Here is a 24,840-nt window from a genome sequence, read left to right as displayed (position 1 = left end):
GCTCTTGGTCAGACCTCCAGATTTCTTCAGCTTATTTCTCACCAACGGAAGTTGGTCCAGTAAAAGATATGACCACATCCACCTTGTCTCCAGTGCTTAATTTATAATGAAAGAGGTGCTGGGACTCAAAAAATTATACGTTGGGGCTCGAGCAATTTTTTTACTTTCAAAACTGACATAGCAAGCCCAGAGGTACCAGGGCTAGGAACTGCCAAGCCTAGAGGTGCTGGAGCTCAGCCCTGCCACAAATTAAGCACTGCTTGTCTCTCTAGTTCTTAGGACACAGTTAAGCATGGGGTTGGGTGATTGTAGACTTTAGATTTAGTCCCAGCTCTGTCACTAGCTTGTTGTGAGAACTTTGACAAATCACTTACTGCCTCAGTTTCTCCAACTGCAATGGAGGATAGTTACTCACCTTTGTAAAGTGCTTTGAGAGTTTTAGATGAAAATCACTGTAACTCTATAAGTGCAAAGTTTTATTAAAACTCGTCACCAGGGTTTGCACTAAGTGGCACTTTGCTGACAGTCTCAGAGAGGAAAAGGAGTGAATGACATGGAGAATGAATTACCTTTTTACCCAGAGATGTAGTTCCCTTCAGGTCAGGGTTGAAGCACACAGCTGGGAAGAGAATGATGCATATGAGCAGCTGATTCAGCAGTAGTGCATACTTCCCCACACTGCCCTAACTAAAGTACTTCAACCTTGACTTGGAGGACAACTCCTACAAAAGAGAAGGTAAAGTAGTTCACTCTCCATTCCTGTTCAACCCTGGGCCTTTCTCACTCCATTCAAATGAAATATTGCTTGTGGTCAAGCCAAATATACACATTAATTAACATCTCTGTGAGGTTCTTGTTCCTCTCAAGCGTTTCCTGGCACTTGGAAAGTCCCCTGACCTTCCAATAATCTCTTTGTAGAATACTGTGTCAGGGAATCATAGTGCCACAGAGTCAAAGAGTAAATTAACAACAAAAATAATGTTTAAAACTTCTAATGGGTGTGATTCTACCAACCACTGCTCTCTCCCCTCTTTTCATACTTGGTACATTGAACTCTGCAAGGCCAAATTCAGTCCTGGTGTACCTCCTGTGTACTCAGTTGAATTACATCAATGAACAATTTTTGGCTCAAGATGTTTGCTTCCTTTGTGAACACCTAGGGAAGAACTGAGTGAAATTCCTTGGCTACTACTGGGACAGTATTGTCACAAATAAATGTAATTAAACTTTCAAAAACATGTATATGAGATCCTCCAAAGAAGTTTAATTTAGAAACCAAGCCTACGAGGCCTCTACAAGGCAACCAGGGAACTTTGGAGGATGGACCCAATGGTAACAGAAGTCCACTCGTGAAAATATAGGCATATTGTGAGGGACATTTTTGGTGGATTCTAGACCTGTAAAATCTATTAGAAAATGTCAGACTATGGCTCTTATATAGTTCGACTAATCAGAAAGGCCACAAAGTTGTTGTTTTTTCACTTCATATTTTGTAACCAGGTCTTAATCGGAAATGCATCCAACAGTAATTTCTGGAAAGTTCAGGGAAACCCTCTTTTTAAGAATTTGCCGATCTAGATCTGAATGCAAAGCATGAACCTACAGAGATCAAATGAACACAACGTTACCAGTAATATAGCAGGAAAAGAAAATTGGGGAGTGTTATGGCCAGCTGAATCCCCTGCCATGTGGGAATCAGGTAGGCAATCACAGGAAGAATCATTATTCCAAGGGTGAAGAACATCTGTATCACAATTCCAACAATCCTTCGCTGATCTGAGCCAACTATTTCTGTCACTGAAGAGAGGGAAAAAACAAACAGAAATAAACCCTATTCAAGTTAAAAACATTACATTTGCAATGTTGGCTCACGGTTATGCAGGGGGTTCTACCTTGGATTACAACTGAAGATTCCCTTTTTTAAAAAAAGTATGTGTAACCCATGTGCCTAATAGGGAGCTATTAGAGAGGAGAAAGGGGGAAGAATGAGTTCTCTGGGTCACTGTTGCTAGGCCAATGCACAGTTAGCGTTCCATGTCCAGACATTTCTGGAATTGGGTGCTGCACTTTTGGTCATACTCAATAGGCTCCCTGTAGCTGAACTTAGACTCCATTGAAGGCAAATAGTTAAGGCAGCTGTGTCATAAGTAGATGGGTAAGGTAGGGGTTAAGTTTCTTTTACCTGGAAAGGGTAACCAAACACCTGACCAGAAGACCAATCAGAGAACTGGATTGTTTAAAGTCAGGGGCGGGAATTTGTATACTCGGGGTCTTTTGTTGTTTCCTCGGCTATGAGTAAACAAGTTTCCTCCTAACTCCCTCTTATCTCAAATATTCTACCAAAAGTCTGTGAGTACAAAGGGAAACAAAGTAATTCGGCTATGAGGAGCTTTGTGTTGTATTTACAGATGTGGATTGCTGGGTCTTTGTTGCTTCCTCGGCTGTGAGGGACAAGCTATCTTGCTAATTCCAATCTTCTTCTCATTCTACTAAAAGGCAGTGAGTACAAAACGGAAACAAAGTAAAATCGGCTATGATATGCTTTGCTTTGTACTTACTGTGTGTGATTGCTGGTCTATTTAAATTGGCTATTTTTTAAATCAGACTGGGTTGTTCATATTTTCTTAAGTAGGAGCCTGTATTAATTTTTATGCAAGTTATTATTCTGTATTTTCTCTTTTTCTATATAAAGCTTTCTTTTTCAAAACTTGTGGAAGTTCTTTTTCTAGTAAGGCAGAGAAATTGAAACCTCTGTATCAGGTATCTGTCTCCCTCACGGGAAGGCAGGAACGGGGAAAGGCAAAGCCAAGCTGTTGGTATTTTGCATCTCAATTGTCCTGAGGGAAAAGAACGCTTATCTCTTGGGAAGCAGAGAAACAGGTTATCTGGAGGTCCCCCCAGGGGAGGGTTGGGGACACCAGAGAGAGGAAAGGGGGGTCAGGCCCTATCAATTCCTGACCTGGTGGCAGCCTATCAGATCTAAGCTGGAGATTAAGCTTAGAGGACTTCAAGCTAGTACCTTATATTTGAACTCTAATGTTCAAATCGAGGATTAATACTACGACAAGCTGCTTTATAAAAAGACACACGACCTACATGGGTTGGGAGAAGCTCAGGTGCAGGAGGAGGCTGGCTTCCCCTAACTCTGAAGCATTCTGCAGCAGGTAGTGTTATGGATAACTCTCCAACACAGGGCACCACTGGCAGAGTTAGTTTCCTGCTCCCATTTCTTCTTTCTATGATTATCTTCTTTCATTTTCATTGTATACCTGGAATGTTATTTGATTTTTAGCCAAACTGTTTTAGTTAAATTGTCTTAACCAGTATGGGTCATAATCTCTCTTCTTAGTTACATGTGACACTAGAGAAAGAGTCATCTGTATTTGGCTCTTCTCGGTTATGTATTTTTATTGTAACAGAATTTTTCATGTATAAACTTAATACTGATTGGTTGGTTAATTGGCTGATTAGCTGATTGAGTCATTCTACAATTCAGCAGAGAAGGAGAAAGTTCTTTGTGGGCTTCAAGTAGAGATTTCTGCCAGCAAGAGGTGGGAATATATTGCTGCAGTGTTTTTGACTCAACAGACTGTTTTGAATTCATGAGCAAAGATTCTAACTGAGACTGAAGAGAGCTCCGACTACAACTTTTGGAACTCTGTGTTACTTCTCACTGTGAGCTGTGAGTTTGTGGGGACTAACCTGTTAGATTTAATTGGTTTGGGTTTTTTGTTTCTATTTATGTATAACTCTGAAAATAATATATGTGGATTATGAAATAGCCCTGTTATGTAATAGAAAATAAGCTATTATTTTTGTGTTTCTTTATCATAAGAGTTTATAAAGTTGGTACTTAAGAATTAAGTTAATTACTTTTGCTCTTTTTTTTTTTTAACTTGATTGTGGGGAGGTTGACCCTGTGCAGATGCAGAGGAATTTGTATCACTGGTGGCTGAGAGCTCCTTAACATCATGGCTCAGAGACTCAATCTGTATACCCAAAATCTTGTCCCAGTAAAAACTTGGCTCAGTGTAAAATCTAAGATTCTTTGGGGGCAGCCTCTTCTTGGATTGTTCCAAAGTACTGTGTCAATAATTTGAAGAGTATATCTTCAGAATATTACAGGAACCAACCTCCAAGTGTATATGTTCCCTATAGATCGATATATGAGGCATAAAAGCAGCGAAGAGTCCTGTGCAGGGCCGGTGCTTTCATTTAGGTGACTTAGGCAGTCGCCTAGGGCGCCAGCATTATGAGGGGGGCGGGATTTTGCCAGGGGAGCGGCAGGCGGCTCCAGTGGAGCTGCCGCAGTCGTGCCTGCGGAGGGTCTGCTGGTCTCGTGGCTCCGGTGGAGCTGCCACAGGCATTTCTGCGGACGGTCCGCTGGTCCCATGGCTCAAGTGGACCTGCCGCAGGCATGCCTGCAGCAGCTCCACTGGAGCCACAGACCAGCGGACCCTCTGCGGGAATGCCTGCGGCAGCTCCACCAGAGCCGTGAGACCTGTGCGTGGGGCGGCGAAATGGCCCGGCGCCTAGGGCACCAGAAACCCTGGCGCCAGTCCTGGTCCTATGGCACCTTATAGACTAACAGACATTTTGGAGCATGAGCTTTTGTGGGTGAATACCCACTTCATCGGATGCATAGTAACTTAGGCCACTGATCAGCCTCAAATGTACCTGCTGGTAAAGCAAAGGGATAAATAAATCAGACTGACCAAGGTGTGGCCAATACTAGAAAATTAGGTCAGCATAACTACGTCATTCAGGGAAAAATCAACACCATTAACTGGCATAGTTAAGCCACCTAAGACATCGATGGAAGAATTTTTCCATTGACCTAGCTACCACCTCTCAGGGAGGTAGATTACTTACACAGATGGGAGAACCTCTCCCATCTGTGTAGGTAGTGTCTACACTGAAGCACTACAGAAGTGCAGCTGCAGTGTAGACAAGCCCTTAGGCTGTTAAGTACCTACATTACTTTCGAAAAAGAGACTTTGCATTCCAAGGCTATATGTACACTACAGAGTTAAGTTGACTTAATTTATGTCGACGCTCATAAACCACTGTAATTACATCGCTTGTGCATGTTCACACAGAGCTGCTTGTGTTGGTGGAGTGCATCCACAGTTGGTGCTCCAGCATCAACAGAGAAAGAAGTGCACCATGGGTCACTATCCCACTGTGCAACTCACCACCTTCTGCTGCTCAGAGTTCTGGGAATGGATCACAGTGCATCATAGGTGCAGGCTCACCATCCCATGATGCAGTTTTCTCCATCTCGTCATTCCATGAGTTTCCAACTACTTTTCAACTGCCCCTGTAAACTGTGTGCCTGCCATCTCTTCCTGATAGCATGAATCCTGCACTACTCTCCACTCTTGTTATGAACACAACACAGCCGATCCTGCAGTATTTCATGACCTACACATCTGAAAATGAATCAGCGGTGTCTGTCCTGCTCTGTGCCATGGAAAGAAACAATTCAAGATTGATGTAAGAATTCACAAAGGAGCTGCACACAGTGGAGCATCGCTATTGGGTTTGGGAAACAAGCATTGAGTGATGGGATTGCATCATAATGCATCTCTGGGATAATGAGCAGTGGCTGCAGAACTTTCAGATGTGCAAAGTCACCTTCCTGGAACTGTGTGGAACTTGTCCCTGCCCTGTAGTGCAAGAACACCAAAATGAGAGCTGCCCACATGGTAGAAAAAGCAAGTAGCAATCACTGTGTGGAAGCTGGCAACTCCAACTGCTATTGGTCAGTCGCAAATCGGTTTGGAGTTAGGAAGTCCACCGTAGGGGTTGTGATTATACAAGTGTACAGGGCCTTTAATTGCCTCCTGTTCCGAAGGACTGTGACTCAATGTATGGGAAATAATGGATGGCTTTGCAGCAATGGGATTCCCTAACTGCAGTGGGGCAATAGATGGCATATATATCCCACTTTTGGCCCCAGACCATCTTGCAACAGATTACATCAACAGAAAGGGCTACTTCTCTATGGTATTGCAGGTGCTGGTGGATCACTGGGGTTGTTTCACTGATATAATTGTGGGGTTGTCAGGGAAGGTGCACATATCTTCAGGAACACTGGCCCATATAGAGAGCTGCTTCCAGGACCTTTCTTTCCACACCAAAATATTCCAAGAGGGGATGTGGAAATGCCAATAGTGATCCTGGGAGACTCTGCCTGCCCCTTACTCCCGTGGTTCATGAAGCCTTACACCGGAAACCTTGACAGCAGCAAGGGGTGCTTCAACAACAGGCTCAGCTGCTGCAGAATGTCCATTAAATGTGCATTTGGTAGATTAAAGGGTCACTGGTGCTGCCTTTTTGGCAGGTTAGACCTCAGTGAAGAAAATATTCCCATGATCATAGCAGCCTGCAGTGCTCTGCATAACATTTGTGAAGCTAAGGGAGAAAAGTTTCTCCGGGATGGAGCATTGAGGTGGATCACTTGGTGGCTGATTTTGAACAGCCAGATATCAGAGTTATTAGAGGGGCTCTGGATGGGCTATTTGCATCAAGGTTATGTTATGTTTCAGCGATGCTCTCTCCCCATTGGTTCCTTTCACCTCAGATCACTGGTGAACAACTGTGCAGTTCTCACCTGGCTTCACATTCAGGTAGTCTGTCCACCAACATCCATTCCCTCAATCTCCCCTCCCAAAAAAGGGGAAAAGTACATTTCTTACCAATAACATAAGCTGTCATCCAGGTTCCCTTTCCAAATACACCTTGTAGGAAGCGAAAGATCAAAAATATGGAAAAATTTGGTGCAAATGCCACAACGAGGCCACATAACCCTACCCCGATGCAGGAATAGAGGTAAATACGGATTCTGCCATATCTGCCAAAAAAAAAAAAAGAGAGCGAAAATGTTGAAAGATGACTAACTTTTTCCTTCTTGACTTAGAAGAAGGTTTCAATTCCAGCCACAAACTAAGTCTTGTCTTGATGCTATCAGTCTTGTAAGGTTTCCCATCACTAGGCCTTAACGATGGTGGCTATCTGAGTCTTTCTTGTACTGAGTCCTAGGAAGTGGAACTCTCTCCTCCTGGATACTAATCTCTGCCTCTCAGTCTCCACTTTTAAAGCAGTGATTGAAAATGTTTAGGCCCAGTGTTCAGAAAACAGTTTCTAATTTTGCATGGTGCACTTAAATTATAGAAATTAGAATGCTCCTATTGAAATAAATGGGACTTTTGCTATTGACTTCAACATGTGCATGATTATTCCCTTAAACTGCCTATTTTAAGTACAGTCACAACCTGTGTAGGAAATGTCTTACCCTTTACTAGAATGCCAAATGAAGCAGCATCATAAATATTCTGTTTAGAGCTTATAATGTCTATCTTTCAGTATTTTAATTTTGTATTCATTAGTATTGAATTTTAAACATTTTATTCCAACAATATTAATGGATAAGCCAAAGCTAACTACAGGCCCAAACTAGAGTTAGTTTTTAAAAAAGTCATTTTTTTAATAAAAATAGTTTTGATCTAAATAAAAAAACGTTCTTTTTGCTCAAAATGTCCTGTTTTTTTTTATTGGCCAAAAACCAACCCTCACCTCTCCCCCTAGCCCCCCACAAACCCCAGAAACCAAAAGGAATTTATTTTTTAACAAAAGCAATTTTTGAATATTTTTTCAGGTTTGTTTTTGGGTGGGGGGAGTTGTTTTTGGGGAGAGGACAAAAAACAAACTAATAAGAAATTTTGAACAAAATTACTTAAAAAAAATCCTAAGAAAAATAAGTGGAATTATTCTGTTGGCTCTAGGTAAAACCTTTTGAACTTTGTGGTAAAAGAGACATTTACAGATCCAAATGTTGTGGCTAAGGTGTAATTCTATAATAATATAAATTATTTCTATTATCATTTCACCCAAGACTGTCAAGGCACTTTCCAAGCGTCATGGTTCTCTCTGATTTGATCATGAGGTAACTAGTTTATAATTGCTGCCCTGAAATGTTGTCTTCACCCAGTGTTAACCTTGCTTTAAATCCATTTATTTTGAATGAGCTAAGCGAATACTTTGAACCAATGATTTACTCTCTCTCTCTCTCTCTCTCCCTCTTTCTGTTTGTGAATTGTCTGTGTAAAGATTAAAAAATTTTTCTTCAGTGGATTCTTTTAAAAAAATTATTCACTTAAGAATGTTTGTAAATAATCCTTGCTCTCTACCATATTTGAGAGCTTTGTTGTATGACTTCAGTATACAAAAGTTGTACTGTTTGCTTTTGATTGGACACGTAAGTCACATGGTAGGTTTGTTCCCTACTGGATGAGCATAATTCTCAGTACAATGAGGTTTTTATTGTAAATGTTTTTGTTCAGGAGTTCAAAGTGCTTTATCTAAGAATATTCTCTGTGTGCTCTGCCTAATAAAATCACCTACTAGGATATTCATGGATAGCAAATAGAAAAGGAGCACCAAACCACAAAGGTTAATATATTTTTCAAATCAAAGAAATATTTATCTGCAGTGAAATTCACCCCTGCACTTTGGGCTGGCATGAGGACTGCACACCATTTAATTCTGACTTAATTCCTTAAAATAAGGCTTCCTTCTCCTATTTTGAAGGGAAAGTTGGACTTAAGTAGTGCTTAGCTCTGGCATTGGCCCTGTTTACAGGACTGAATTTCACCCACACATTTTTTGCAGTATTCAGTCAGCTCTAAAAATGTTGAAGACCATCCGTAACCATGACCTTGGTGGTCAACATATGGGTATGTATGCCTTATGTGTGAACTGAGAGGGTTGTAGCACTGAATTTCTTCTTCCTCTCTCAAAGGAGCTGCTTTCTTCATCAATGGCCTTATGCGCCCCTCCGAAATTGCCAACCCCGAAACTCTCTATGAATGCTTGCTTTTCATTTCTGTGTTCCTCTGTACTTCCTGAGTCCAAATGTGAACAGAAATTATGAAATACCACAAGAAGGGCTCTTTTCATGCTATTTTAAGTCCTAACAGGACCAGGAAGTACTAGAAATCTCATGAAGCTTCCAGGCCAATTTTCCAGACTCAGGAAGTTAAGTTTATGTGAGCTGGGACCTGCTTATTGGAATGGAACTCAACCTCCAAACTTCAAATGTTTGCATACGGTGATTACAGTGCAAGATGTTTCTGCCTCTGTAAGGTAGACTTGCATTAACACACATACTGTACCTGTCTGCAGCATAGCCTAGAGTGAATGCTCCTGTCAGAAACCCCAGATTGAGAACAGCTTGTGTTAGATCTAGCATCCAGGCATTGGCACACACAAGGTTATACTGTGGGAACAAGCAAGAGATATATTAATATTCACCCACAGAGATGTAATATTTTTCCTCAAAGCAAAACATTTTAGCAATTGTGTTGCTCCTGGACAAAAAAATGCCTAAGCAAAAACCTGATCACTAAGTGTTTGAGAAACCACTTTCAAGCTTGTTTGTTTTTTTACCACCTCATCCATTACCATCCCATCTCAAACATCCCTTTTTAACAGAAATTTATTAAGATGATGCTAATGCAGGCTGCTCCAATAACGCTTGAATTCCACAGACTTCCTGTATCCCTAGCAGTCTGGTTCCAGATCTAGCACAGACACTTTTTTCTTAGTGCCTCCTAGGCAAAAGTAGAGCTACTTGACCTGCGAGGGTGCAGAAAACAAATATCAAACCAATTTTTGACATGCTGAAAATATTTTTCTTGCTGTAGCTTTCTCAGACCCTTCAGTTCTTTATATTGCAGCAGCTGTTACAGGATGATAAAATGCTGCTACTGCATTCATCTGAAGAATTCGTGGGGGAGGAGGGAGGAAGGGAAAGAGAGCAGAAACAAAAATAAAACCAAATTAAAAATTCATTTGTTGTGTGGATAGTATTTTGTTGGCAATTACTTTACAGGATTGTGGAGCACAATTACATGCCATCCTAGCTAAGTAAGTCCTGCAGACCTTATTGGAGTCAGGAGTTTTTGATCTCAGACTGGAATGTCCTTATCAACAATGAAGACTTAGGCAAAAGCGAAGTTAAGAATAAACTGAGGTAATATTCTCTGCAGTTTTAGCCATTTATTAAATAGCACTCTAGAAATAGCCACACTTTCCAAGGATGAGCTGTAATAAATAATATTAATAATAATATTTTACAGCTGAGTTAACTGAGGTACAGAGAATTTGCAATGCGTTTAGTATTTCAAGTTCACACTTATAATGTATATCAGATGAAGGTGCTCAAATACTGCAGTGATGGGGGCGGGGCATAGAAGTACTTAGACAGAATGAAAATATCTGCTATTTCACATTGGCCAAGATTTTGAAAAGTAATAGTCTAAAGATAAGCTTTAAAATCCATATTTAGGCACCTAAATAAGTGGTCCAATTTTTTTAAGTGCTTATGTCCCACTACATATAGTTTTTTCAAGAACATGGTGAGAGATTTCAGGAGGAATGTTTGAAACCACCTACACGGGCAAACATAGCCTATTTGGTTTTTAAAACTAGCTAATCGAGTAAAAAAATATGGAGCCAGCTGATCTTCTGTAGGTGAAAGAAAAGCAAGGATGTCACCAGTAAGCCTCTTCCCTCTCTCCATCAGACCCTGTGGAAGTTACTCTACCAGTCACTGGGAAATGGATCTCTACCTGATATCTTGGAGCATGACCAGCCAGAGGGGCGAGATGGAGTCAGGGAGCAGTCACCCTCTGTGGTACACTCTTCTGGAAATATATTGGAAACAACTGCTGGAAAGAATCTGGACCAATAGTCCCCAAAACTTAAAGTTGTTTAATGAGAATTAAAGTTGCTCAGCACCATATAAAGGTCAAGGTCTTAAAGAGAGAGACCAAGCTAGCAAATGAACAAAGGAGCTGTGTTGGACCTCAGTAAAGAGCCCCTCACTAAGGAGACCAACGCAACGAAGGCCTATTTGGGATTTTACAACATTGTTTGCTCTTAAAGCAGAAAGCCCTGACAGAAGACTTCTGTCCACAAGCCCTGAAATCAAAGAAGTAAAATAGGCAGAAAAAGTAAAAAAGTTAGTCTCATCAGAGCTAATAATGGATTATTGTGAGCACAGAATGAAAAGGATTTAAAATGAAATACTTTTAAAATAAAAATATCATGAAAGGGAAATGTTTTTGATCTCAAATCCTTAACAGAATTTACAGGCAGACTTAAGTTATACATAAATAAATTTTAAAACTAATTAATTTTAAATCACTTCCTTTTATTCCACCATCCGAATTCAGCGTTCAGGCCTCATTTTTCTAACACTGAAATTTGCATCAGGCTTATTGCCCATGTCTCAACTCTCCCAGGAGAAACAAGGATACCTGAACAATTCAATTTAAAGCAAATTCACTTTTCACATATATGCGTTTGTGGTGCCACTTTTGAAACTCAGAGTTGGATTCCAATCTCATTCTCTTGGCTGTAAATAAGGAACAGTGGCCACTGAAGTCAATGGAATTACACTGGCACAAAACTGCATAGTTGAGATGAAAACCAGGTCCATAGCCTATAAATTTTAGCCCACAGATGTCTAAATATCCTTCTTTGACTCATGAATCATTGGCATGGACAGAATTATAAGTGCAGATGTAGAAACCTCATTGAAAATGTGAGCCATACTTTTCAAGCCTATTCTGCTAGGGCAAAATTTCTCTCATTGTGTAGCCTCCACACGCCTAAGCTCCAAAGACACCCTTTCAGTCCCATGCTTTAGCAGTTTGGAAGCTATTGTCTTGTGGTGCCTTTTGGTATTAAAGACACTGTGTGGGTTTTCCAAAAGCACATCATAAGTAACTTAGGGTCATAAGCTGCAGTGAAAGTCAACAGTCCCTTAGGTGCTTTGGAAAAATCCGACCCATTATTATTAATATTTTGATAATACTCAGAGAGGCCCCAGTCAGGACCAAAGCCCTCCTATGCTAGGTGTTTTACAAATACAGGCCCCAGTACTGCAAGCTGTTCTGCGCTAGCGGACCCCTGCACATCTGCATAGAGCGCCATTGACTTCCGTCATGGAACAGCTTGAAGGATTGGTCTGTAGAGACAGATGGGCTCCTTGCCTTGGAAAGTTAATACCCTTGATCCTTTTAAAAGTATATATTTATTTTTGAAATAAGTTAATCCAAATGTAAGATAAACAGAGAAAAAGTGAACAGCCTGACATGAAGAGCCAGGCAGAGAGAGTGCACCAAAGAGACAAGGGAAAATATGCTTCCTTTACAATACCCTTGTACCTCAACATACATTTGCAGCTGACAGCTGAAATAAACTGTTGTCTTAAAATATCAGTCAACTACTTTAAATCACTTGTGTTTTCCATGAAACAAGAGACAATGGATAACGGTAAGGCACTGTGAGTCCTTTCAAAAGGATTCATAGTGTAAAATGCTTAAGTAATTTAACTGATACTTTATAAGTCAATCCTAAGTTTTGCTCGGGTCCATATATTTAAATATTCTTGCCGTAGCTAAGAATTCTTGGCTCTGTTTTTTGTTATTTTTTGTCTGTGAAGTTCTACTTAAATGCTCTTTATATAAACAGTGTTGTTATAGCAGCATTAGTCCCAGGATATATAGAAAAACAAGGTGGGTAATATCTTATATTGAACCAACCATAGGTGCTGGAACTAGAAGAACTGGGGGTGCCGCACCTTGGCTCGAAGTGATTTCCATCACATACAGGTTTTGCAGTTTGGTCCAATGGCTCTCAGCAGCCCCACTATACAAATTGTTTCAGCATCACTGAGACCAATTTCTATTGGCGAGAGAAACAAGCTTTCGAGCTTCCACAGAGCTCTTCTTCATCCTTTTCATTAACAGAGTTAGCCTTTAACATAGAGGTGTCTATAGAGCGAAGGATTGTTTGAGTTCTATAGCCTGTCACTCCCAGACCACCCTTGGCTTGGTTTGGTAGTGTCCAGAAGTAAAAGTGGGCTGGTACAGGCCAGTACGGCATACTGGTAAGAAGTGGCCATCAGTACCGACCCGTACATAGTTGACATTAAAGGATTGCTGCAGCAGTGCTTTAATGTTGCTGGCCCTCCGCCCCACACGCCCCCCGAGCAGCTATAAGTGGGGGCAAAAGGGGCAGCTGCCCTGGGGTCTGGAGATTTAAAAGGGCCTGGGGCTCCCAGCCACCTCCGCTGATACCGCTGCAGCGGCCGGAGAGCAAGGCAGAGTGGGCCAGGCAGCACAGAAGGGCTGGCTGGGGGAGGCTGACCCCCAGCCCCATCCCTTCCACCTGAGACCCCACACTGGTAAGACTTTTAAGTTACTTTCACCCCTGGTAATGTCTGAAAGTTACCACCATCTGAAAGCTGTTTGGTGGCTTGGATGAAAAGAATTGGTGATTTCAGTCTAGTTTTTAAGAGAATCAACCCCATTTCAGAACATTCACTAGCAGCTAGCACCCTGGTTGGCAGCCTCAACAAAAAGGCGTGGATTTAATGTGAATGTAAATGTTTAAGGTAATGTAAAAGTGTAATGTAAATGTCTAGAAAACATGGCCTGTGAGGAAAGATTGGAAAAAATTGGGTTTGTTTAGTCTGGAGAAGAGAAGACTGAGAGGGGACATGATAACAGTTTTCAAGTACATAAAAGGTTCTTACAAGGTGGAGGGTGAAAAATTGTTTTTCTTATCCTCTGAGGACAGGACAAGAAGCAGTGGGCTTAAATTGCAGCAAGAGAGGCTTAGGTTGGACATTAGAAAAAACTTTCTGTCAGGATAGTTAAGCACTGGAACAAATTGCACAGGGAGATTGTGGTATCTTTGTCATTAGAGGTTTTTAAGAACAGGTTAGACAAAAACCTGTCAGGAATGGTCTTAGTTCTCCTTTGAGTGCAGGGGACTGGACTAGATGACCTATGATTCTATGACTGGAGCCCCAACCACCCTTTCAGTCCTAGCAGGGATCCCATGCAGAAATGTGCAGAAGTGTACCAGGCTGTATCTGTTCTGTAGCTATAAAGACCTAAGGTCCAGACTGAACCATTGCTAACACCGGTGAGCAGTTACTTACCTATGTAGTCCCAAAAAAGTCACTAAAATTATTTGTGTGAATAACTGTTCACAAATTGGGCTCACATGCATTGAAAGGAATGCTTTGCTCTTTGTGCATGGGAACAGAAAATATCGGCTTCAGAATGGAGGGGTCACAAGCCTCACTCTCAATCTTCTGCGTGGTGTCCAGGGCCAGTAATGTAGAGAATCCAAAAATCCAGAGCCCTTTCTGCCTGGGCCTCATGAGTCTTGCGTCATCTGTCATTGTTTCTTATTAACCTTTCCAACTTGGCAGCCCTGTGAAATCGGAGCTGTATAGTGCATCTGCTGAAAATAAACTATAAAAGATTTCTGAGAGGTCACACTCTGGGTGGTCTAAACCAAAAACCTCAGGTCTGAGCATCTCACAAACACTGGGCAAGTTTGGATCTAGATTCATATCTAATTTTGAAGATTTGCCTTTCTATCTCTCAGCCACTGTGCTCCCTTTCTCCCCAAAATTTGGACAAGTTCAGGCCCAGAGCAGAACTTTACTCCCCTATTCTGAGTCTAATTCAAATGGAAGACTTAACATCTGGAGGAAATTAGTTGAGCAGATAGGTTTTAATTTCAGGCTCAGCTCCTCAGCATCCATTGATGTGTGTGTCAGAAACCACTTGTACACACACACACACACACACACAATAATGCACTGATAAAGCCTGGGCTGTCCACATTTTACAACACTGAGGGCTGCACTGACAACTTGTGGGCTACACACTTCATTTGCTAACACAGTTTCCATACAGTACGTAACAAAATGCACATTTTCACACTATATGCTTGAACTATATTCTTCCTCAATTTAATATGATGGCTACAAAGGGCCTGGTAGATGAATTCATAACCAGTACCAGTCTAAACTCCTCTGCTCTCACCTCCAGTGACAAGTGCAGAGACCAGTCACTGCAAGCAGTCGAGGTAGGAGCTTAGGAGAGAAGAAACCACCTACTTCAGGACAGTGCCATGACTCTCACCTGCACTGAATTATAAATAAAGGAATGAAGAGGGGAAAGCTGATGTCAATACTTTCCCCCACCCAGTCCTTTGGAGCTGCCAGATTGTAGGGGATGAAAGTATCCCCTGGTGAGGAGCCAGATGCCTGGAAGGTGCTAAATGCTCTCACCACCCATTGAACAAACAGACATTCAGACCAAATTCCAACATATTTTTTTTTAACTGTGGTGCAATTATTTGGGACCATTTTAGTTTACTTTGCCTATTTTACTTAGCCAAGAAAAGGTTATTAAATTATCTATCTGCCTAGAGAGAGGGAAGGAAATCCCCAACATGCCTAAGGATTTCACAGCTGAAATAACCTTTAAACAAAGGAGGAGGATGGGTCTGAAATGAGCACCGAGAAGGTCAAGCTCATGACTAATACCTGGAAAACAAAATGGTTATTACAGTGTCTCCCCTCACAGTATGTCTGTCAGAGGACAGATATTTTTTATTTTGGACTGACACTCAGATTGAGTTAGAGGATAGCAAGTACTTCACAATCTTTCTGTGTAGTTCAAGGACTGAAGACAATGGGAGTTATAGGTATTCAGCAGCACCTCGCTTTTCCATATAGAGGTGCAAGTGATTTGGGACCTGAGCCAAAGGCTACTGAAGTTGACAGGGTCTTTCCATGGCTTCAATAAGCTTTGGATTGGGCCCCCCGTCTCTGTGATACAACTAAGGACAGTCTTCTGTTCCGGTGTGGAGCAGGATGCTGGAAAGCTCATACCTTAGTCCTTCAGCACCGTGTATACTTTTCCCTGACTTCCCAGATTCAACCCTGCATTGCCTTACATGATAATAATTCATCAGAGGACCTGGAAGCATTGCACCTTTGGCCTGAGGATCTGAAAGCACTGTACAGTCAGTCACAACTAATCTTCACAAGAGACAGGTGAGATAAGTAAATATTTGATTTACAACTATTATTCATTAATTGACCAATACTAGGTGTTTTTCTATGCCCATCTACAATGAATTGAAGGTCTCAGCCCAGTTCTGGCTGAACAAGTGTCCATTTGAAAAAAATCACCAGCAAAATGGACATCCTACTTGGCAGTATTAATAGAAGACAAGTTTATCCTCTCAGTTCTGCAGGTGGTGCCTCCAGGGGAGGGCGGAAGTACATTGCTAGGGCAACCTGTGGCAGCTCAGACTGCTGCTACCCAGTCTCTACTTGATTTGGGGGTGTATTAATTCTCTCATTCGCCAAAGCATTTTTCACCAGCACTTCACTGAATCAAACTTCAAACTGATTCAGCTCTGGAGTCGGGGGTGGGGGGAGAACAGCCCCTTTTCTTTGTTTTATCAGAACAAGATGTGCTAAGAGACCTCCTCAGGGCAGATTTTCTACTCTACGTTGTTCAGAGGTGAGTACACCAGTGGAACTTCATAATGACAAAGAAAAACGGCGGATCAGACTTCACTCTCAAGTTGCTGTGTCACAAGAACCTGAGTAGTGGGGTTTGTTTGGTTTTGATTTTGTTTTTGCCTGAATTTTCATACATGCCTTCAAGGTCCAGCTTGAATCTCTTATAGATCTGCTGGCTGGACCACCCAGAATGATACCAAGCTTTCTAATATGAAATCGGCCTCCTTTCTTTTTTTAAACTTTTTCCTTTCTTATTACCACTGCTGCCTCCAGATTGGCAAAATAAAGGAGAGATTTGTAAACTCATCCCAACCCTGTGCAAACACAGAAGAAAACAACAGTTATCAAACCTTTGAAGTCAATGTCCCAGCTTCTCATCCAGCGTAAATTGGTGCAGCTTCACTGAAATGAATGGGGCTGTGAAGATCTGCCCTACCTGAAGCACAGTCATTTTTATATGGGGGAAACCTTACTGAGAATATGTAGTGAACCCATCTTTTGGCACTAAATCAGAGGCCTTGTCCGCTTCCACCGTCCTCTCACTGCTCCTTAAACCTTACATGATAATATGAAAGAGTAGCACTGATTTCTTGTATTAACCCAGGTGTACTGATCAAGGTAAGTGTAGGCTTTGGGGCTTTTCTGTAATGTCGAATTAATTCTTCTGGAGTAGTATAGAAAAAGGAACAGCTGTTTTGTCTCCACCAAAGCTTTGACTGTCATATTATTCACTGCTTTAAGATGCTGTAAAAGTTGTTAGGTAAACATTACTGAACTGGTTACAGATCCCTTTGAAAATATTGTCTGGGTTTTTTGAGACAGCTGCCAAGTATCAGAGCATGATGATTTATTTGCAACAAGTGTAGTAGGATAATGTGTTCTGGTGATGATTTGTCCTTCTCAGGCCTCACACTTGGGCAATGAATTGTTGCCAAGTCTCAAAATTACATAACTTTCTTCATAAGAAAGTGTTGCTGAAAGGCCACATTGGAATCAGTTCATTATGCTAAATGTGTGCCAGTAAAGGCTGCTATTCAGTATGGAACACACCAGCTTTGCTATTAGCAGTTGATGAATCTGTAGATTACTGTCTCTGCTGGCATCTGAATCTGTAGATTTGTCTATAATCCATTAACATGCCACTAGATGTCATCATTGCCAAAAATGTTTGGCAAAAATTATCCACCCTTTCCAATGCTTTATCAGTAGTTAGTGGAAATGATCTAGGCTCAGCTATTTTTTTCCTTCTGATTTCTGGTCCACTCTACGGAGCTGCTGAATCACTGCACCCTCTTGCAGCTCTAGCCACATCCTCTTTTCAGTCTGCACCACTTATTTGCGAAACTGCCTTTTAGTGACTCCACTCCCATTCCTAAGAAAATGCAATCTGGACCCCTGCATTATTTATGCTGACATCATCTGCCATAAATGGGGAATGAATTTAGGCCAAGGTCTGTATCTCCTCTACGGTTCCCTTTCCCAGCAAAATCTGACAAGCCATTTGATTCCAAACCTACTGCTGACCCAACTAGTTTCTTTTTCCAGGTTCATGAGGAGTAACAAAAGCTCAATTAAAACAAGTGGAAACAATATTTGATTTTGGGGGGGGGGGGTATTTCCCAAATACTTAATTTCACTGAGCTTTGTGTGTTCTCTTAAAAGGGAAACAATTACATTTGTGGAATTGTGAGGTTTTACAGATAAAGTCAAACTGATTTCAGTGCATTTGCTGCAATCTGCATCTTAAAATCATTCTGACCACTACTTTGTCTAGCTTTATTCCTCCTCAGGATCAGGGAGCTAAAGGGCTCTAGCTGCATTATGTACTGAGAGTTAATGGGTTTGCCTTTTGTAAGGCAACTCTGTCTGATTTTAGGTGCCTGCAAGGAAAAGCATGACCCAAAGCTGTAGAGTCTACAACCCATCCTGGTACAATATGCAAAACTTCAAATTGCAGTGGCAAGGAGAAAGAGGACTTGCTGTTGTACCTCCATAAGATACCAAGAATGTTTTATAAATGAATCTTAGGTTTTGCTATTTCACCTATCATTAAGGCCTGAAGAAGGTAAATAGACGTTATAGTGGATTCTGTTCTCCCTTTCCTTCTCCTCCTCAAAATACCTCATTGTGAAAGGACCCACTTCCAGCCACCTACCCTAGATGTAATTTAATTAATCCAGCTACAAAGGAATAGGCATCAGGCACTTCAGGTGCTGCTCATCTGCCAGCTCCAGAGTTCCCATCAAACCAAACAATTACTTTTACTTAGTGGTTACAGTAACTGAAGCTGCCTGTGGAACTATTTCAAAACAGTTTAACTATTTAACTAGACATAAAATAATAGAAATTGACACCATATTCAGGGGTTTCCCACGGAGAGATCCAGACCCTTTTGCACCACCATAGCAGTGTGAAGGGATCAGAACAGAGATGAAAAACCCACCCTGCATATTTCATTAATTTAATAATTCCTCACAAATCAATCCCTCCAGTCCTCAGATCATTTTTCTCTCTCTGGTTATAAGGTGCTCAGAACTGAATGCAGCATTTCAGGTGTGATTGCATAAGAACCGGATAGAGTGGAACTGTTACACCCCTGTTCTGTGGGGTGACATCTTTGCATAGCAGCCTGTGTTTGCATTTGTCTTTGAGTTACTGTATCACATTGCAAACTTGTGCCTAATTTGCTGTCTAATAACCACCTGCAAATATCTTTCAGCATTGCTGCTTTTCAAGTCTCTCCCTCCCAAGAACATCTGCTTTTCAGATTACTATGCTAAATCATCCTTTTGATTTAGTCTCCCTGGTCATGTTCTCAGTAAACTTAATCAGATATGAAATAACACATGTTTAAACAAAGTACAAAAAGAACAGTTCATCTATATAAAAAAGGAGGGTTTAGAAAGAGCAGGCACATTAGAAAAGGGGTAGCTGTTTGAAAACGGTCAAATTAGATAGAACACTACTATGCTTAACGATTTCTCGTCTAAATTTTACTGAAGTTCTAGCTTAGGATTAACTAGGTCTTCCCTTTCCAATTGTGTTATATTTAACATGTTTACTTTGTGAATTGCCTGCTATGTCACTGCTTAGTAAATGAGTAAAGCTGATAATTAGGTATGTTGGAGCCAGAACCAAGCTACAGGGACTGGACTCTTGGGGCCTGATCCACAGCCCAGTGAAGTCAATGGAAGTCTTTCTACTGATCCCAGAACTCTTTGGTTTAGGCCTTTGGAGTCTGAAAAGAGTCCTGTGAATACTGCTACTTGGTATACCATATGGTCACCTGGGAAAGAAGGAGATTCTCTCTAGCCTATTACTATTCTTATGTCCTTGTCTTTAGGCATTGTACAAGGACCTGCTATTTTACAGAAGAATATTCAGAGGCTTAGGGGGTAGATTTTCTAAGGCATAAAGGACAATTAGGTGCCCAACTTCCAGTCATGTCCAATGGGAGTTGGATGCCTAACAGCCTTCATGCCTTTGAAAATCTCCTTATTAGTCAGTAAGAGCACTCTTGTCCAATGACCTTTCCTCCCCACACCTTATCTGAGCCATCCAACCTCCTTCTTATTTTTGGCAGAGGATTTGGCAGGCAATGGTGGTGAAAAATCAAAACCACTCTTCTTATTTGGCTGGTTTTCAGCAGCTTGTTCACGTGCATCTGGAGCATTTCTGTAAGGTTCCCATTCACCATTCCATTAGTCACTTTCTTTTTCCCTGAAGCCCTGCTTTTCACTTACATGCGTGCTGCTGAACACATAGGTGAAAGTGGTACAGCCTGAAGATGTTTGCCAACGGAATTTTGATCTTCAGCTCCCACTACTTGCTTTGACGACCCACAAGTTTCATTTTCTCTATGCATTAGCTAGTGAGCAGGGAGGTTTTTTTCTTGCTGCTAATGCAAAATCATAGTGGTTGCATCAGATATGTATAATCTTTTACCTACTGCTTCTGTAAATGGACTCTGAGTGAAGCTTTACATTGCTGTTTTGCTCACCCACTTTCAACAGTCATCAGGGTCAACAGCCGAACAAACATGGACAAAAAAGTAATCTCACCCCCTGTATACACACACACTCCCATCACACACACTCCTAATTTTCATTTTAAAAATAATGTCAGTTAAATGGTACTGTTCATGAAAGGTTCTGGACTGAAAGCTCTGGAGACTGAATTTCTCGGTACATCTCCTGGACAAGTATGACACAGGTAGCAGTGCAAGTTTCTCCTGCCAATGAGATTCAGCCATCACCTGGAATAGCCACTCCTAGGAATCTGAACATATTTAATTTTCCTTGCCCATTCAATCCATTGCTGAGACAGCAAACAAATCTGCTCAGTGAAGGCTGTGATTAATGTTTTTTGAGGTGTGGATTCTTATCTATCAGGGAGTAAACTATGACACCAACGCATTGCAGACAGCTCGCCCTCAGCAGCTTATTCTGGTTTTCAGTTATTGCTAACCTGAACCAGCTTTGATTCTATGACCTGAAGGTGGATGATCTGTGTCCAGTTACCATCTCCAGGGCTGCTCATTTGCTTTTATTTAACATTTATTCAGGGCAAACAGTGTTCTAGGCATTTTACGGAATGCGTATAAGGAAAGTTTCCTGCCCTGAAGATGTCATAACCTAAGAAGAGACAAATTAGAACAACTGATGACAAGATGGGCGGAGGGAAGGAGGATGAGACTATAAACTCTTCAGGTTAGGGACTGTCTCTTTGCACAGCACCTAGCACAAGGGGATCCTGATCCAGGACTGGGGCACCATGGTAATATAATGTGAGAACCTGCAGGGATGGAACTGTGGGGGCTTCAGGCTGTTAATACGTCCGCATTGCCATAGAAGGCTTAGGCTGGGCTCCCATCGGAAGACCCTGTGAGACTGGGTTTGGCAGAAAGTACCAACCACCAGGACTGGAGTGGCAGCTTCGGAAAGTCCTCTGACTGGCTTATACCAGTATATAAACCAGGAAGCCATGAAAGGGATCTGTCTGAGCAACAACATAGACTGCCTGCATATCTCTGCTCCAGATCCTGCTTGTGAGAGATCCTAGACTCCAGCTTCTGATCCTGCCTGCCTCCTAGCTCTCGGTCTGCCCTCTGACTTATTGCGGACTCTGACCTGAGTTAGTTTTCTTTCTGACGCCTGACTCTCACTTTTGTTCTCTGGTGTACCTGGACTTCTGACCTCCCAGTATCTGAGTTGCCCTGCCTACTGAAACTTGACTCTTGGTTTTCCTTCTGGGTCTATTCTGGATCTGACTTCCTGGTACCCGACCTGCCCTGACTCCTTCTCCAGCCACTAGGTATGACTTCCCAGGTCCTGGTCATCACATACAAATAAATAATAATGGGAAGATTGCAGGACCATGGGCAGTCAAATTATGTGGTGTTTTGATACAGTATACAATACTTCATGAAGATTATATACCTAATTTATGTAAATGTATTTTAGCGATGGTGTTTCTAAGCACTACAGTTATCACCGTTATTTATATACACATGCACCTTTAGTGCTGAGTCTATGGATTAGAGTCACATTGTACTGCACCGACTATGTGTCTATAATCAAGATCTAGCACAGTTTATTGGTTGTCCTTTTGCAGCCCAATAAAGCATAACTTTATTTGCCAACACATACCACAAAAGGAGTAATGGAGTGACTGCAGTTTTCCATTCTATAGGAAATAACTCTGGCATTTCTGATACCCAGTGTGTGGTAACTCTTGGCAAAATCTTAATTTTTAATGACAACTAACGTAATTCTATTTTCTTACCGAGGCTCAGGACACACAGAAGTGGTTAGATACTAATTATTTATTACTAGTAAGTCTAGATGCTTACTCAAATAAATTATATAATGTCCATATAACTGGGCAGATCATGAGCTGGTATAAATCAGCAGCAGTCAATTGAGCAACATTAATTTATACCAGCCAAGGACCTGCCCTTAAATGACCACTCTAATGCCTCGGTTGCAATGACATTACTCTTTGTTTATTTTAGTCCAGCATTACAGCGGCAAGAAAGCAGTATCCCCATCTGATTTCATCTGCTCCAGAGAGTCAATACTAAGGATCTTTCAGATTAGCTCACCCTGGTATTGCTGCTTGAGAATACTCAATATCCTGATTCTGTTGGAAATTTCAGAGAAACTTTAATGGGACAAGAATAAAGTTTTCATCAAAAACATCTATACTCCATATGTATTGCTCTAGCAATTGATTTTTATTTTACAATCCCGCTCTGACAATGAAAACACTGATTGGAAAATTTTGATTTCCCTTACCTCACTGACGATCGTTGAGTGGGGTTGTTTGTATACCCAGCCATCCTGGCATGAAGTAAGTGGCACATTGCCCAAACTGCGATTAGTAAAGTGGGACAGTGGGTTGGCACAGCTCACAGAGGTGTTATTCCACTCTATGTCAAACCTCTCACACTGGCCACTGGAAAATCTGTTCACCAGGTTCAGAGCTGGCACAGTATAGTTTTGTTCCTCTTCAAGCGTCCAGCCACATCTCTCACTTAATTCAGCTGCACCAGGGATCCTGCACCAATAGTGCTCTGGTGCGTGCCCAAGAAATACCACTCCAACAAATAGAAAAGAAAAAGTTATGCCTGTCTGGCAAAGAAGGAAAAAGACCCTCTTTTGGAACCTTCCAAATTCCCCAGCTTCTTTTAAAACCTCATCAAAAGACGGCATTGTGTGCAGTAGCTTTTCAATTCGGAGGGATCCAAGAGATGGCAGAGTCAACAGCTTTCAAACTTTGTAACTAGTGCTAGTGCTTCCTGTAGCCGTATCTGTGTGGACTGTCTCTCTCCCTCTCCCTCTCCCTCTCCCTCTCCTCACACACACACACATAATCTCAGTAGCATAAGCAGCTTTGGAACAGAGCAAAGTTCCACAGACCCACCCAGAGCATTACAGTATGTCAAGAGGCATGAGGCTTACACACAGCAGTTTAAGAGAGCAGTATAAAGTGGATAAACATACGGTAAGGGAGAAGGGGGCGTGCGTTTCCTATCTATCCAGAATGTTAAACAGATTATGTAATAAAAACATTTAACTCTTTGGGGACAGGCGTGCAGTAAACACCAGTTCTGCAGGCAATGGTGTACTGCAGTTGTCTTTACAAAGGGGGTCCCAGAAAAATGCAGAGTGTTAAATAAAAACATAACCGAGAGGAGGCTGCTGCAAAAGTAGCGATGAGCGATTCTGTCAGCGTTCTGGGTGGCAGTGACAGAAATGTTCATAAAAAGCTGTGAAGTCTCCCCTTCGGCACACAGGAGTTATTTCTGCAGCAATGTTCTAGTGCTCATCCAAAGTGCTATTGAGCCATCTGTGCAGCTTTTATTGGAACTGCTTTTTCCTTTCTATGTTATAATTAAAGAAAGGTTGTCAGGTAGCATATGCCCAAAATGTCGGAGCTTCTTTTCAAAATAGGTCTATCTGTGCTTTGACCTGTTTATGTAGGTTTTTATACGGCCTCATTCATCTTAGCATCTGAGCATCCCCTGTTCTCTCCTTTCCCAGAGGAGCTATACATTTAGTTAGTTGATAAGGGGCCAGGGACTAATGGGGGCGAGAGATCAAGGTGGGCTCAGGGTGGGTGGCACTTCCAGAGGGCAATCTAAGCCACAAAAAGGATGGGTTTTGCATTTAGAATTCTGAAAGTGGTGAGATTTGTGGCCATTCTTATCTCTTTACAGGAATAAGTCGAGGTCCAGTTCCCAGGGCAGCTCTGTCTTTGGTAATTACCTGTCTCTTACTGGTCATAGTTGTCATTGATGGAATGTTATGGTTGTGGAGATAGAAGCAATCTTTTAGGTAGCTAGGTCCAATGCCATGGAGGGCTTTGAATATCAGTACAGACAACTTGAAATGGTGCCCTGGGAGGGAGCACAGATCTGAGGTGTTGTGCTCACGATGACTTGTGAGTTGCAAAATAATGAAACCGGGAGGGCATGAATGCAGGCTCACTGTGGGCAGGTATGTGTCTGACGTGGTGTGGTGTAGTCTTCTGGCCACTTGCAGACAAAAATGGGTGGGTTTTTTTTGCCACCAGAGTTATCTGTGAAGCCAATAAAACTAAAGAGTCCAAAAGAAAGAGGGATTATCTCTGAAAATCTCAGTGATCAGGGAGGAGAACTTTTCTCAGGACAATCAGTGGCTGAGAGGGCCATGCTTAGCTGAATGCAACCCAAATTCCAAGTGTCTTATAGTTTCACTCCTTTGTGATAAAATCTGCATTTAAAATATGACCACTCAAATATGAAATGAAAAAAGACTTTAGCAAAGCCCCACCAACTGTCAGATTTAAAAAAAAAACACCCTGAGGAATCTAAAAGACAAACATTTCTTCTAACCATCATCCCTTTTTATCAGCTAGACTCTGTATCTGGAAGTTGTTACAAA

The 24,840-nt window shown here is 41.7% G+C and overlaps 1 protein-coding gene across 1 annotated transcript in view; it reads right to left on the bottom strand.

Annotated features, from left to right (window-relative positions):
• The window catches only part of SLC22A3 (solute carrier family 22 member 3), a 59,877-nt gene extending 36,507 nt beyond the window's left edge, over nucleotides 1–23,370 (bottom strand). The window contains exons 1-4 of the mRNA XM_032793195.1: nucleotides 22,711–23,370; nucleotides 9,177–9,280; nucleotides 6,702–6,856; nucleotides 1,629–1,797 (exon numbers count right to left, since the gene is read on the bottom strand). Of these exons, the coding sequence (XP_032649086.1) occupies nucleotides 1,629–1,797; nucleotides 6,702–6,856; nucleotides 9,177–9,280; nucleotides 22,711–23,127 (845 nt within the window). The 5' untranslated portion in view covers nucleotides 23,128–23,370. The remainder of the gene's footprint in view (nucleotides 1–1,628; nucleotides 1,798–6,701; nucleotides 6,857–9,176; nucleotides 9,281–22,710) is intronic.
• Between the last annotated feature and the right edge of the window lie 1,470 nt (nucleotides 23,371–24,840).

The sequence above is a fragment of the Chelonoidis abingdonii genome, chromosome 3, assembly GCF_003597395.2.
Source record: "Chelonoidis abingdonii isolate Lonesome George chromosome 3, CheloAbing_2.0, whole genome shotgun sequence".
Classification (NCBI taxonomy): domain Eukaryota; kingdom Metazoa; phylum Chordata; order Testudines; family Testudinidae; genus Chelonoidis; species Chelonoidis abingdonii.
Note: the sequence above shows the minus strand (reverse complement) of the source record. Positions and strands in the feature narration are given on the sequence as shown.